The sequence below is a fragment of the Toxotes jaculatrix genome, chromosome 14 (assembly GCF_017976425.1).
Source record: "Toxotes jaculatrix isolate fToxJac2 chromosome 14, fToxJac2.pri, whole genome shotgun sequence".
NCBI classification, from domain to species: Eukaryota; Metazoa; Chordata; class Actinopteri; family Toxotidae; genus Toxotes; species Toxotes jaculatrix.
Window position 1 is genome coordinate 5,194,628 of NC_054407.1, and position 13,535 is coordinate 5,208,162.

A 13,535-nucleotide genomic window follows, 5' to 3' on the forward strand; every position below is an offset into this window, starting at 1 on the left:
ATGGATTATTTGTGGTGTTACAGGGAGATGTTGCTGGACTATTTCTTCAAAGTTGCCGTTAGTTTCGAAGGCTTTTGTGCAGTCTGTTCTCCTGTCCATGTGATTGTCCGAAACACAAAGAACCAGATCAAGACTAGGCCCTGGCTCTGTATCGAACTACCTTGGTTGAAAAGGTAGTCGTTGTGGACTCGGCCTTAGAGTGTGAGCATACAGCTGTTTTCTGAAGGAAATACATACCTGTGAGAAGTACTTTTGGCCGTTAAGTGTTTTATCAAGTCTATCATATGTCCTATGTTCAGCCTTGTTAAAATGTTCTCCTCCTTTTAGCTGTCCTCACTGTGCCCACTTCTTGCTGTACTTCATGTAGGTGCCGTCTCCCAACTGTGCTGCTACTCCTTAAATGATGTTTCTTTCCATTTTTCTTTTTGCTTCAGATTTACTAAGTGAAACGTCCACAGTCTCCTCAAGTTTCAAGCTCTATATCCTGCTTACTGTGAGATGTAAACGACTGCAATGAGGTGAAAGCAGAACACAAATCTGTACAAAGTATAACCTTGTTAATGTATAAGTCTTCTGTACATTGTAATGCTGTTGCAGTTGCCATCATCTCAGATGTGTACTTGTAATGCTGGTATACTAAAAGTAAAACCTGTGCTCCTAGCATTAGGATCATTGGAGCCATCTGTATATACTGAGACAAATGGTTGATAAAACATTTTTAACCAAGACAGCATTATTTCCAAAACCTTTATGTACCTGCTTTTTCCCCCAGAATACAGAAATCAGTTGACACTGAACAGCCAGGGTGGTTTATTATTTTAATTTATCAAATAAAAAGTCTTTAATCCAGTTACATGTTCAACCCCTCCTTCAAACCATATCATATGATTTTTCTACAAAAAAAAACTGCTTTTACAGAGCCTTTATTAACTTGTGCTTTCTTAATCTCTGTTTCCAGCCACACACAAGGGTCCATGGTTCATCTACCCCTCCTAAACCCACTCTGATGAGGTGACAGACATGCCCAACCTGAAACCTTATGGTAGTTTATGTAAACAAGTGTCTAGGGAAGTATTTTGAGCATCTAAGAACTAAAGAGCCAGATATTTGTCCAGGAGTTGGTGGAGACCAAAACAAAGCCAGACTTACATTTTTGACAGCCACACACGCAACTTTAAGGGTATGTTCATTTTGCTCTGTGTGTGTTGGGTGTGTTAACAGGCAACTGTTTGATATTATGAAGCTTTAATTAAAATTATTGAAGAATTAGCAGCAGAGATTCTGCTATGAAATACAAAGGTAGCCAGTTCATTACTGGTCCATTTCACTGTGTTACATCATTAATGTGTTTTGATGTTGTGGTTGGTCCTGGTGGTGCTGGGTAGTTTAAAATTGTAGCAAAGCATCATGGCTGAAGGCATCTAAGCTTTCATTTTGTTGTTCAGCAAACAACTGAATTTGAATTTTCATACTTGTTTTCTAACCCAAGGTCACTCTAATATCAGATGCTATCATCATCATTATACAAAATGAAATATGGTGAGTGTATTTTCTTATTTCCCCTTAATTGATGATAAATTTATGTTGATGCAAGAAGATTTTAACATTTTGAATGCAGGTCTTTTACTTGCAAAGCAAATATTAACTGGAGATCAACCAGTGTGCACAGACCTACAGGTGGATAAGACTGCATTCTTGATTTATTTGAAAAAAAAAAAAAAAAAAAAAAAGTAATTGTAGCTGAGATAATGGTGCTGGATGTTTTGCTTCCTGGAGGGCGAACTTAGGCACCTATTCACCCACACCCGCACACGCACGCACTCAGGGCTGTTGTCAGTTGCTTTGGCCCACTTTTGCAACGGGGCGCAGCTTTGTCAATGGCCGTATATCTTCTGAGAGGATTAACACAGCCTAAAGGTGGAGCAAAAAACTGTGAAGGTTTTGTGGCGGACGGGAGTGTAATCCTCTGAGCTCTCCGGGAGACAGAGGCAGAGAGACGGATGGAGATGTGGAACACTTTGCTCTCGGATTTGGCGCATTTTGTGAGGAACTGATGGGCTGAACACATTTCTCCCCCGTAATGGGACGGAACCGTTTACTCAAGACAGTTTAATGGCAATATGTGAGACAGAGCTGCTCATCCTCAGGAAACAGAAATGCTGCGCAAACTTCTGCTGCTCATCGGTAAGTTTCCAACTGTAAACATGTTTCCTAACCTAAAGGTGTCCGTGTTGAAAATCAGATAATCACATATCGTGACCTTAAGGAAGAATTATCATCAGCCATGTGTTTATAGGTCATGGTGTGTTAAGGGTGTGCTTGTTTTGTATTATTTATACTTATTTAATAAAAAATTCTTTGTAGCATTTTTTATGTAGGCACATAATCAGCGTACAGACAAATTTGACATATTGAAAAAAAAAATCATACTTTTCTCCTCTCTCCTCTAAGCTTTGGCTGTAACCCTCATCTCACCTCAGCTGTGTGGTGCCACCGCTACCAAAACAAAAGCTCAAGGTATCATATCACATCATTAGTTGCTGCCCTGGTTCAGACTTATACCTCTAATTTGACAGTCTGAGTATATAATGTCTAATCCAAAGTATTATTATCCAGTAATGTATTATTCATTTAGATAAATGCATAACTCTGAACTTCATCCTTTAACATAGAGTAAATCAAATGTTACATATCCAGAAAATGAGATTGTTTGGACTGATAGATCAGCGTGTTGACAACCTTCTCACCAGAGAATTAAAGCTGATTCATCCTCTTTCACACTTTTATCTGCCTTGTCTATCCATCTTTACACTTTCTGCCCTTTTCAAGTGAAGAACAACTCAGGTGTGACCCCAGCTGGGAAGTGTGGGACCTGGGTGAAGGAGCCTGATGGAGGGTACTTCACCTCACCTAACTACCCAGAGAAATACCCTCCTGAGAGGGAATGTGTCTACATTATAGAAGGTGAGACTTTCATCTTTTATTTTTTTAGCCTCTTACTCACTTCCCACCCCTCCTGCTTTACCTCGTCAGCTTTTATCTCACCTGTTTTCAACTTCTCTTCCTCCTTCAGCGTCTCCTCGACAGTGCATCGACTTATTCTTTGATGAGAAGTATTCCATCGAGCCATCCTGGGAGTGTAAGTTTGACCACATCGAGGTCCGTGACGGGCCCTTTGGTTTCTCGCCCATCATTGGTCGCTACTGTGGACAAGAAAGTCCTGCGTATGTCCGCTCCAGTGGGAGGTACCTGTACATCAAGTTTGTGGCTGATGGTGAACTGGAGGCCATTGGTTTCTCTGCCCGGTATAACTTCACACAAGGTGAGTGATGGAAGTTAAGGCCAAAGAATTTCTGAAATGGTTCTGTCTCAGTAATACAGAGGTGAAAAGTAGGCTAAGGCTGTGCAGACAATGAGGGGCTGTGCTTTTTAATGTGGCCTCAATGCTGGACTAATCAACATGTTTATGTTAAAAATAATCAAATGACTTTGTATAAAGCGAGAGGGGTTGCTCGTCATGACGAACCCCTTATGAGTTATCACCCAACTCTGCAGTTCTCTACAGTTTAAGGGAACACAACTTTCCAGCAACAGCAGCAGGCAGTACTAATAAAACCCACTGTACCTTACCTGCCCCGGCAGCAAGCAGCAATTAAAGTTAGCGACTAGCTAGAGAACATAGTGGAGCATTTAGCTGATAAAGACGCAGATATTTCCCTCAGGCTTTGGTGGAGACATAAACAGCTGAAGTGAGAGCGAATATTGGACTTCATCACTGCTGCCTGCAGCCCCTTTTCATCTTACTTACTGTTTGTACTCTTCCTTCCTGTTGACCAAATACCAGAAGATGTCCATATGATGTGTGAAAGTATTAACATGTACATGGGGCTGAAACTAAACTCCAAACCACAGACATTCTGGTAGAAGCTACAAGAACTAATGACAAACAGAGCTTTCTCTGCTACCTAGCAGGACCACAGCAGCCCACAAGGTGATTGATCCCCTGCTGTGAGGCTGTAGTGGAAACGCATGTCATCGCAGCTTGGCACCGCACAGAGCTGTACAAAGCAGACCAACCCTGGCAAATGGAAAAACCTTAATAAGTTTAGGGAAAATATGCTGTATAGGCTACAGTTAGCAGTAAAGGCGAACCTTTTACAGCTGCTCAGACTGTTTTAGTTTTGTAGATTCTTTTTTAAGTTTGTCATGTAAAGCATCTTTTAGTAACAGCATATAACAACTGAAATCCATTCTAAGTTGTCTGGTTCTTGGTTAGTGATTTTGTCAGTAGGCCTGTATTTCAGTTGTTTCTTGTGGTTAGTTTCAGTTTAGCTTCTTGGGTAGATGAGGATGCTGGACAACTTGTAGACACAGTTGTAAACAAACACTCTTCTCTGAATCTTTGCTGACTCAGCCATCCACGGTGACCTTTCCCCGTGCACAGACGGTGCCAGTCTAAAACACCATCACATGAACTTATATCATGCTGGGAGGACAGTCTCTCCAGTCAGTTTGTTTTGGGAATGTGGCAAAAAAAGTGGAATGTCATTTTGCATTTCAGATTTATATTGTTGTCCTTATACCAGCTGCTGCTCTCTCTGGCTGGAGGGAGGGGTGATGTTTAGAGTATTACTACGTCTCTAAGCCTTGGAGTCCTTTCCTTGGCACTCTCTCCTAATCCACTACCCTGTTGTGCGTTTGACACTGTTGGCTGCTACATGCGAAAACTGTCTCTTTTACACAGTCTCTCCCTTTCTGTTTTTGGCCCCATTCAGCTGGACTTATAGTCAAATTAAAACACACATTAACATGCATTTGCAGGCACACTGGACACTCGTATTCCCAGCACCACAATGTAATATGCACTTGAAGGAGATCAATACCACAGAGAAACCCTGATATGGAACAGTGTTCGATATATGCCATGTTTTAACTGTGCATGTGCTCAAAAAGTTGCATAATACAACTTTAATAATGGTCTGGTTGCATGCTGCTGGGAATGTACTCTCATTTCCATTTGTAGTGCAGGCACACCAGCTGCAGCTGACAAGAGAAGAGGAGGGGAGCATTTCTCCACACACACACACACACACAAGCACTTGTTTCCTCAGTCACACACCCAGTTAATGAAAGCTTGTCTTCAGGGGAATTCAGCTTGTCAACACTGAGCCGCAGTAGCAGCTTAAGGGAGTCCAAGGCAGAGGCTTTATTAACAGCAGATTTTATAGGCCACCTACACTGATGAGAGCCAAAGATTAATCTGCATCCCTCTGTCCATCCATCCATCCCTGTCATTATTCTTTCTTTCTTTCTTTTTTTCATAGCATGATTGAGCCTCTGTATGTTATATTATTATATTATTACTCAAGGGACTGTTCCTGTTTTAGACTCTACGCTCCTGTGAGTCCATCCCACATACACTGGTTTTAAGTTGCTGGAGGACTGAAGTTGTTTGTCTGTGCATGTCAGTTGCCTTTTTTTGGAAACTATCATAAACAGCATGTTTATTCTTTCAGAAAAGTTTATAGTACAGTCAGCTTACCTTACAGTGTTAACAACTTACCAAGCATACGTAAGCATTTATATTTATCTCTGGGAATAAATTGTTGCAACACACACACACACACACACACAACACACACACACACACACACACACACACACACACACACACACACACACAGGATGAATGTGAGTAATCTGGCCAAGCCAAAAGCAGAAACGGGTAAGAAACATGAGAGGATTAATAAGAGTTGTTGTTGATTTGAGGCTCAGTTGAGTAAATCACCTGCTCTACTTACATTGCACCTACCGACCAATGAGGCGCATCACTGGTTATAGAAATATTTTAAGAAATATTTCTTCTTCTTTTAGAAATTAGAGTTTTAAAGTAAACATACTGAAAAGTCCTGATTCTCCATTTCACATCGCTGCCTTTAAAACACGCATCATTTTTAGAAAACAAAAAACGATGTGACATTTTTATCACTAGGTTGTCACTGCTGGTGGAGCCTAATCTGTCCCCGTACTAAGCTGGTATATCAGGATTTATAATCCACCTAGCAAGTAGATTCATCAGCACAAAGGTTTAGAACACAATATCTTTTCCCTTTCTGAGATTGTGTGTGTGTGTGTGTTTTTTGTTTTTTTTGTTTTTTTCTTTTTTGATGAAGGGCATCAGGGTTTCAGGAGAATCGGACGAGGGCAAAGTTAATGTGAAAAGATTATGTAAGCCGTCGCCAGCTGTGTTTTTTATTGTGTTTTGCAATATGTTGTTGAATATTGTTATTATAATTTTGTGGCAGAAAACCTAACCTTATAGTCAGAGAATTTGTTTTTATCCCTACCCTTCAACAGATTTTATTGTAGCGAGTATCACATCAATCTGTGTACAACAGGCCAAAACTGTATTTACACATGTACATGAAATATACATATTCTGGGTATGTTTTTCTATGCTTACATTTATAAGTATTTTGAATATACTTTATACGTATACGTATACTGTAACTGTTGGTATGTAATTATGTATGTGATTAAATTACCTTCATACTACATGAACGTACATCCATTTTCTGTGCAAACCAAACACAGATAACTGGTAGAAAATCTAGTACAAATAATTTTCATCACCAATTTTTAAACATATTTAAGACAATTTTAACAATGTCATATGCTTTTTGCTTCCCAGTTTGAAATTGTTTAATTGTGGGACCAAAACTTCAGCCATGCAGTTCATTTTAAAATATGGCCCCTAATTGTGGAAAGACTTGAGTAAATGTTACACAGATGTTTTTAGTCCCTAACAATATTATGTTCTGCTTTTAGATCCCGAATTCAAAGATCTTGGGTCACTGCCAGCTCTGCCAGGTGAGTATTCATTTAAGTTATTATATCACAACATCATATCAGACCTGCTGCAGCGAGTGTAGCACCAAGCACCACTTCAGCTACTTTGATTGGATGTTGATACTGCTAACAGTGAATTACATATTCATACAGTTTTCCTAAATGGTCTACCTGATTTCCTATGTTTATTTTTGAGTCCTCATTTTTGCTGAAGGGGTAATATTGCCCAAACTGTTTCCACAATTTCATAGTCAGTGAAATTTCAACAGTGTCAGAACTAGCATACCAAAACAAAAATGTCCTCCACAGTTTGTGAGTTTGAGCTGAGTGGTCCGGAAGGCTTCATAGAATCGGCACAGATAACCAGGGAGGGCCAGGCGCAGCAGACTGAAGCTGTGGACTGCAGGTGGTACGTCCGGGCTCCACCAGGAGCTAAGGTCTGGATATGTCAAACAGTTTTTGGTATTGCTGTGAGGATGTGGTGTTACTTGTTATTGTTTGTGAGATGTGGCTGGTGCCTATTGGTTTATAAAATGAATGTGACTTTCAGGTGGTTCGACCAAAAGTGACTGTGACATCCATGCACTAATCCAAACATATGCATTTTAAAAAACCTTATTCAAACCATTAACCACCATTATGCTTGTGTCATATATTGTGTACCTACAGTTTTTACAGTTTTCTACTTATATATAATAATAATTTTTAAGAATACCCTCTCTGCTTTGCAACTGCTACTATCTGTATGAAACAAGTATGAAACAAAGCATGAAGAATGAGTAAATGTCATCGAAGCCTGCCTCATTAACTGCAACTCAACCTGATTCAACTCCCCCACAGATCTACATGCGTTTCCTGGAGTACGAGATGCACAACTCAAATGAGTGCAAGCGTAACTTTGTTGCCATCTATGACGGCAGCAGCTCGGTCGAACACCTGAAGAATAAGTTCTGCTCCACGGTGGCCAACGATGTGATGCTGGTGTCCTCTGTGGGCGTGGTGAGGCTGTGGGCAGACGAGGGGAGCAGGAAGAGCAAATTCAGGATCCTCTTCACAACCTTCCATGAACGTGAGCGAATCCCTGTTTTATTGTGTTCCAGTTGAACTTATCTGACTCGCAGCAACATGTCCTTAACAGGTGTGCCTCATACTGTATATCGGTGACAGGTGAAAGTCACAAAAACACAAGACAGCACCTCAGGAGTGAATAGGACATTTTGTTTGGTTCTCCCTCTTTACTTACAGTTTCTATGTGGACATAAAAATGTTACCATCATGAATAAAACACGCATTAATCCAAATCACGAAATATGATTTTCACTCCTCTGAAGCACTGGCTAGTGCTGACTTTAAAAGATAAACTCTTGAACCAAAGCAAAGGATGAATGATTGGATGATTGGTAGTCTGCAACACTGTGTTGAAAGATAAAGATATTTTTCATACTGTACTGGTTTTGTGTTTATCAGATTAAAGACCATGTGAGTCAAAGCTCAAAGCATTAGAATAATTATGATTAAGACCAACCATATCAATTATATTATTCCTTAAAGCTGTTTTGATGAGGCATTGCTCATATTAATACAGCACTTAAATAACTCTTTGCTTTTGTTTTCCAGCTCCATGTGAAGGAGACACTTTCTTTTGCCATAGCAACATGTGCATCAACCACACACTGGTCTGCAATGGCATCCAGAACTGTGTTTACCCCTGGGATGAAAATCACTGCAAAGGTACCCTGACATACAGGTCAAGAAACTCACCTCCAGCTATGTAATGTATTTGCAGCACATATCTGTGGCTGAACCTTGAGCCATTTTTTTTCTTATGTATCTGCCTAACCAGAGAAGAGGAAAGCCAGCATCCTGGACACGCTGGACAACACTAACCTCACCATCATTGGAGTAACCTGTGGCCTGGTTGTCATCTTGCTCATCATCTCCGTCATAATCCAGATCAAACAGCCTCGCAAGAAATACATCATCCGCAGGTGAGGTCTTTAAAGTCACTTCGAAATTTTATTCTCATACCACACTCACAACACAACACAGACAATTCCCAATGTGTCAATCATGTGTTGTTTTAAGCAGAAAAGATGTGATAAACCTGTTATACACACTCGGTCCTTCACCAAACAGCAGACAAAGTTAGCGACTGGTCACCATAATATTGGCTTAAATGCTTTAGTAGAATTAATGTCATTTTAAAAGATCTTCGTCCTCCACAGGAAGAGGCAAAAACGAGTCAGGAAAATGTCAGTAAATGTCAGAGAGGAGTAATTGTTGTCAGTTAAAAAATGTGATATTTTCTTGAGTGCACACAAATAACAAGCCACAAGAAAAACTTTATGGGAATATTTTGTTGTCATTGTTGTAACTTGCAGTAATAGCATTTATTCATATGAGGATTTGTACATGTGTGCCATTGTTTGGTTACATACGTTCATGGTTCATTTGAGGTTTAAAAGCCATTGAAGAACTTCTGTTTTTCTTGAACAATGTTGTGCTTTCCTGAATATTTACTGCATCTGTGTTGTATGTGTTGGCTTGTGTGTGTGTGTCCTCTACTTATCCTCAGAGATGACTTTGACCCTGCCCTCCTCCATCCTGGTTTTGAACCTCCTCATTATGAGCTGTGTACTCTGCGCCGCGCCCCATCCGGTGACTTGACTGATGCTGCCATGGCAGAGGACTTTGAGAAGTTCCAGAAGCTCCGCCGCTCCTCAAGCAAATGTATTCGAGACCACCACTGTGGCTCTCAGCATGGGAGCGTGCACGGCAGTGTCCACGGTAGCCGCAGCAACCTGAGCATAAGGGATGCCACTGTTACCGGTGATGGGGGGGCTCTTGTGCCGCCGTTGCCGCCGGTGATGATTAACCAACAGTCGCCACGCCTCTCTCACCACACTACCCCAGCAGGTCGAAGGAGCATCCTGGTGATGAAGCATAGCTATTCTCAGGACGGGGCAGAGAGGTACAGGCCGGAGGAGGAGGATGATTTGATGATGGATGATGGTCCCACCACCAGCCAGCACCACATGTACCACCATCAGATCCACCATGGCATGCCAGGGCTGGATCACACTGTCCACCGCACACTGTCTAATGACTTCTAATGTCAGGAAACATACAAATAAAGAAAATGGTAAAAAAAAATGCAGGACCCAAATGGAACAGCACTCAAACCTATGACAGGGATAAATGAGTTAATGATGAATTGATGAAATAGTTGTTGCAATTGTTGCACATCTTGAATACTGCTCTATGATAGTATGTGCATGGGAGTGGCACAACGTCATATTTCACAAAATGGATCAAAAGGGTTTTATATGCACACACATATTTCCCACCCATCCTAATGCTAAGTTTTTTTCCTTTTCTGTTCCTTGTTTACCTTGAGGTTTCAACTCTGGGGTAGACTATCTTTAATACTGCATCGTATTTAAATTATTTTGTGAATGAGTGATCCATTGCAGTGTTTCCTACATGTCATTTTTACTAGGTTTAATCTACTTTTTACATTTATAATTCACCAACATGCATTTAGATTTACATACATACATTTAAATACATACGTTTTTGTGTTAAGCGCTGGTCAAGAATAGAAAAACACTGAACCAGATAAAGGACATCATATAATGGAAACATTCAGTTGACACACAATGACAATGTTTCATGTTCACTCAGAGGGCTTTAAAGGAGTCGAGCTGAATCTTATGGAATTGTGGAGAAAAGCTCATTCATTTATATTTTCTGTTGCTGTGTAAATGGTTGCACTATTTATTTGTTTTTGCATGTTTGGGAGTATTCACTGATTTTTATTTATGTGTCATCAGTTTTTTAATGCTTGACCTGTCCCACTTTTTTTCTGGCTGATTTATTTCTGTTGATTATATGGCAGTCTCTATTTATTTATTTCATTAAATGTGCTCCTTTTTCCTTTACTCTGCATGTCATTTTGTGTATGTTTAGTTTTTTTTTTTTTGTTTTTTTTTTAGTTCGTTTTACATTACTTTAATTACCTGTGTTGTCATTCAGGAACAGAGCGGAACTATCCTTTGCTAATCCTTGTCAGCCACTCGGGCTTCTAACAGCGTTGCACAGGTCAGATTTCTGAATGCACGGACGCTAGGTAGACAGGACTTTTACCGTTTAGTGGCTAATTCTTTGGTTTGTTAAAATTTGTTTATCGCATTTACCGGAACGTGATGAAAAGCTGCGGTTTATTTGAATAGATTGTAATTTTATTTATGAAAACCAGCGTGATGTCACAGGAAGAGCTTTTTGTGGACTCAGCCCGGGCGGGTCAGTGTCAGAGCGATGCCAAGGGAGGCAGGAGCAGGAGTCGGCTGGGTCTCATCGTCACGGGGGCGGTGGGAGGGTCGCTAGTTGCCCTGTACGCAGTGGCAGCCCCGTTTGTTGCGCCTGCCCTCAGAAAAATCTGCCTCCCGTTTGTCCCAGCGACCACAGCCCAGGTGGAGAATGTCCTCAAGGTGCTACGGGCCAGATCAGGGACCCTGGTGGACATTGGGAGTGGAGATGGAAGGATAGTAAGTGTTGTGTTGTCTTACCCCCTACCCGTGGGTTGAGAGGCATAAAGAATAATTTTGTCCTAACACCAAGATAAGCAGAACCACTGCTAAGGAAATCATCTGTCATGGTGGTGACATTCTCATTTTACTGAACACCTCAGTTTGCCCATAGTGGGTCATAATTCTCTCTATGTTTTGAGTATGGCAGGATTTTACAGCAGGGTCTTGGGTCAAACCTGCCATGTAAGCAGTGTCCTTCAGCAGGAGACTGAATCCCTTTCATCTCCAGTGTTGCTGCTCGGACCCTCAAACCTCCTTAAGAACAATAAAGTTGTATGCTTTTCACTTTTATTTAACTGCTGTTAAAAGCCAACCTCTCCCTGCTGTGCCAGAGTTAATGACATTGCACTAAAGTTGCTTATCATTATACAATACTGCTCCTGTAGCATCTTATAACTTTATTTGAACAATGTTTTAAATTTCTGTACATCTTACGCATCTCACCTCTAGCTGAAAATACATCATCTGGTTTGTGTTTTGTTGTCTTTACATAACAACCCAAATCATTTTCATGTGTCTAAATAAAAAAAAAAAGCACCCCGTAACACAAATTCAGTCTTCAGCAACAGAAGACAAAAGTGCAGCAAAAACACTGCAGAAAAAAAAAGTGTTACCTAACTTGCTTGACATCCAACCTCTGCTACAGTTCCTGTTGAAACATCGTTGCTGATAAATTGTATTTCCCTTTTCCCCCTTCGTCTTGCAGGTGATAGCAGCAGCCAAGCATGGGTTTCAGGCCTCAGGCTTTGAGCTGAACCCCTGGCTGGTGTGGTATTCTCGCTACAGGGCCTGGAGGGAGGGAGTCCGCTCCTCCACCTCCTTCCACATCTCTGACTTGTGGAAGGTCAGTCAGACCTGATTAGTATAATAAAGTCTGTAGTATAGTATTCTGTAAATTGCCCGTGACTCAGTTTTTGGGAACTTAGAAAAGTACATTCACAAGGTCAGTGTCTTCTTCTTGTTACTGACATCAAGTATTGACTTAGTGTAAAAACATGAAAACATTTAACATGTCAGAGTCTTTTTACTATGTCATTCCCATTAATTCTGATTCTTTTGCCAGGTCAGTTTTGCTCAGTACTCCAATGTTGTCATTTTCGGAGTCCCTCAGATGGTGAGTTCTTCTGTTTGTCCTACAGCAGTTTAGTTAAATTTATTGTATTTTTGTAACTTATGCCTTGCGTGCCAATTTAGATCACTAAAATAGTAAAGTAACATTACATATACTTTCTTGAACTGCTCTGTTATAATGCATGCTCAAGTTATAGTTGCTGACCAAGCTGTTTGGTTGAGTAGCCCCTTAAAAAATGACTATATCAAAACACAATATGCACATATTGGTGAGTAATAGTACCATTCAGGTCCCTGGAGACAGCATCATATTTGATCTTGCCATGTAGGTTTTCAGAATCATGAAATATCACTAATACAGTTTCCTAATTGTTTCTCTCTGTATCTGCAGATGGACCAGCTGGAACTGAAGCTGGCAAGGGAGCTGCCGAGTACAGCCAAGGTGGTGGCCTGCCGCTTCCCCTTCCCTACCTGGGTCCCGGAACATACTGCTGGGGAGGGGATAGACACTGTGTGGGTCTATGATGCCAATACATTCAAATCACAACCACAACAAGGAATGACAAAAAAGACAATACCAGAACAAGAGAACACGTCAGATTTACACACATAAGGGCAAACACTCAGATTGTGTTGATAAGTTGTCATGGCACATTGTGATGGTTTGAGGAATTGTGTGTCATGTTTAATGCTCAACATTTGACCAGAGATCAAAGAGAATGCAAATGGTGATGACTTGAGAAAGTTCCTGACTGGTTAAAGTGGTTCTGGCCATCAGTGATTGCACTGCATAACTTGATTATGTCAAGGAAGCTGCATTGTTCATACTGTGTATGAAATCGTTTAATCTTTTCTAGACAGACGAAGGTATCATCAAGAGGCTGGTAAATGTAACAAGCCTGTCTGACGGAAGATTGTGGTACCACACAGTAAACTCCTGCTCTGTGCCCTATTTTTAGACTTGAGTATTTATTAATAAAATCAGCGTGAAATCGTCAAGCCGGCTGATTGCTCACCGGTGCCATC

General features: G+C 40.8%; 2 protein-coding genes across 2 annotated transcripts; both read left to right on the forward strand.

Annotated features, from left to right (window-relative positions):
- The first annotated feature begins 1,790 nt into the window (after nt 1–1,790).
- On the forward strand, nt 1,791–10,785 carry LOC121193014 (neuropilin and tolloid-like protein 1). Its single transcript, XM_041055111.1, has 10 exons — nt 1,791–2,184; nt 2,452–2,517; nt 2,830–2,964; nt 3,074–3,322; nt 6,829–6,870; nt 7,159–7,286; nt 7,690–7,918; nt 8,467–8,580; nt 8,693–8,837; nt 9,425–10,785. The coding sequence occupies exons 1-10, from the start codon at nt 2,157–2,159 to the stop codon at nt 9,960–9,962; spliced, it is 1,674 nt and encodes a 557-aa protein (XP_040911045.1). The 5' UTR covers nt 1,791–2,156; the 3' UTR covers nt 9,963–10,785.
- A 160-nt stretch (nt 10,786–10,945) lies between these two features.
- atpsckmt (fATP synthase c subunit lysine N-methyltransferase) lies at nt 10,946–13,464 on the forward strand. The gene is made up of 4 exons (XM_041055110.1): nt 10,946–11,396; nt 12,145–12,282; nt 12,502–12,552; nt 12,901–13,464. Exons 1-4 carry the CDS (start codon nt 11,097–11,099, stop codon nt 13,120–13,122), a joined length of 711 nt encoding a protein of 236 aa, XP_040911044.1. The 5' UTR covers nt 10,946–11,096; the 3' UTR covers nt 13,123–13,464.
- Nucleotides 13,465–13,535: the final 71 nt, after the last annotated feature.

Excerpts from the sequence above, each read along its gene's own strand:
- LOC121193014 (XM_041055111.1), top strand. The coding sequence starts at position 2,157 with ATGCTGCGCAAACTTCTGCTGCTCATCG. Across the intron at positions 7,287-7,689 it reads GGGCTCCACCAGGAGCTAAG|ATCTACATGCGTTTCCTGGA; the intron begins GTCTGGATATGT and ends ACTCCCCCACAG. Across the intron at positions 7,919-8,466 it reads CTTCACAACCTTCCATGAAC|CTCCATGTGAAGGAGACACT; the intron begins GTGAGCGAATCC and ends TTTGTTTTCCAG.
- atpsckmt (XM_041055110.1), top strand. The coding sequence starts at position 11,097 with ATGAAAACCAGCGTGATGTCACAGGAAGAGCTTTTTGTGGACTCAGCC. Across the intron at positions 12,283-12,501 it reads ACATCTCTGACTTGTGGAAG|GTCAGTTTTGCTCAGTACTC; the intron begins GTCAGTCAGACC and ends TTCTTTTGCCAG. Across the intron at positions 12,553-12,900 it reads TTTTCGGAGTCCCTCAGATG|ATGGACCAGCTGGAACTGAA; the intron begins GTGAGTTCTTCT and ends CTGTATCTGCAG.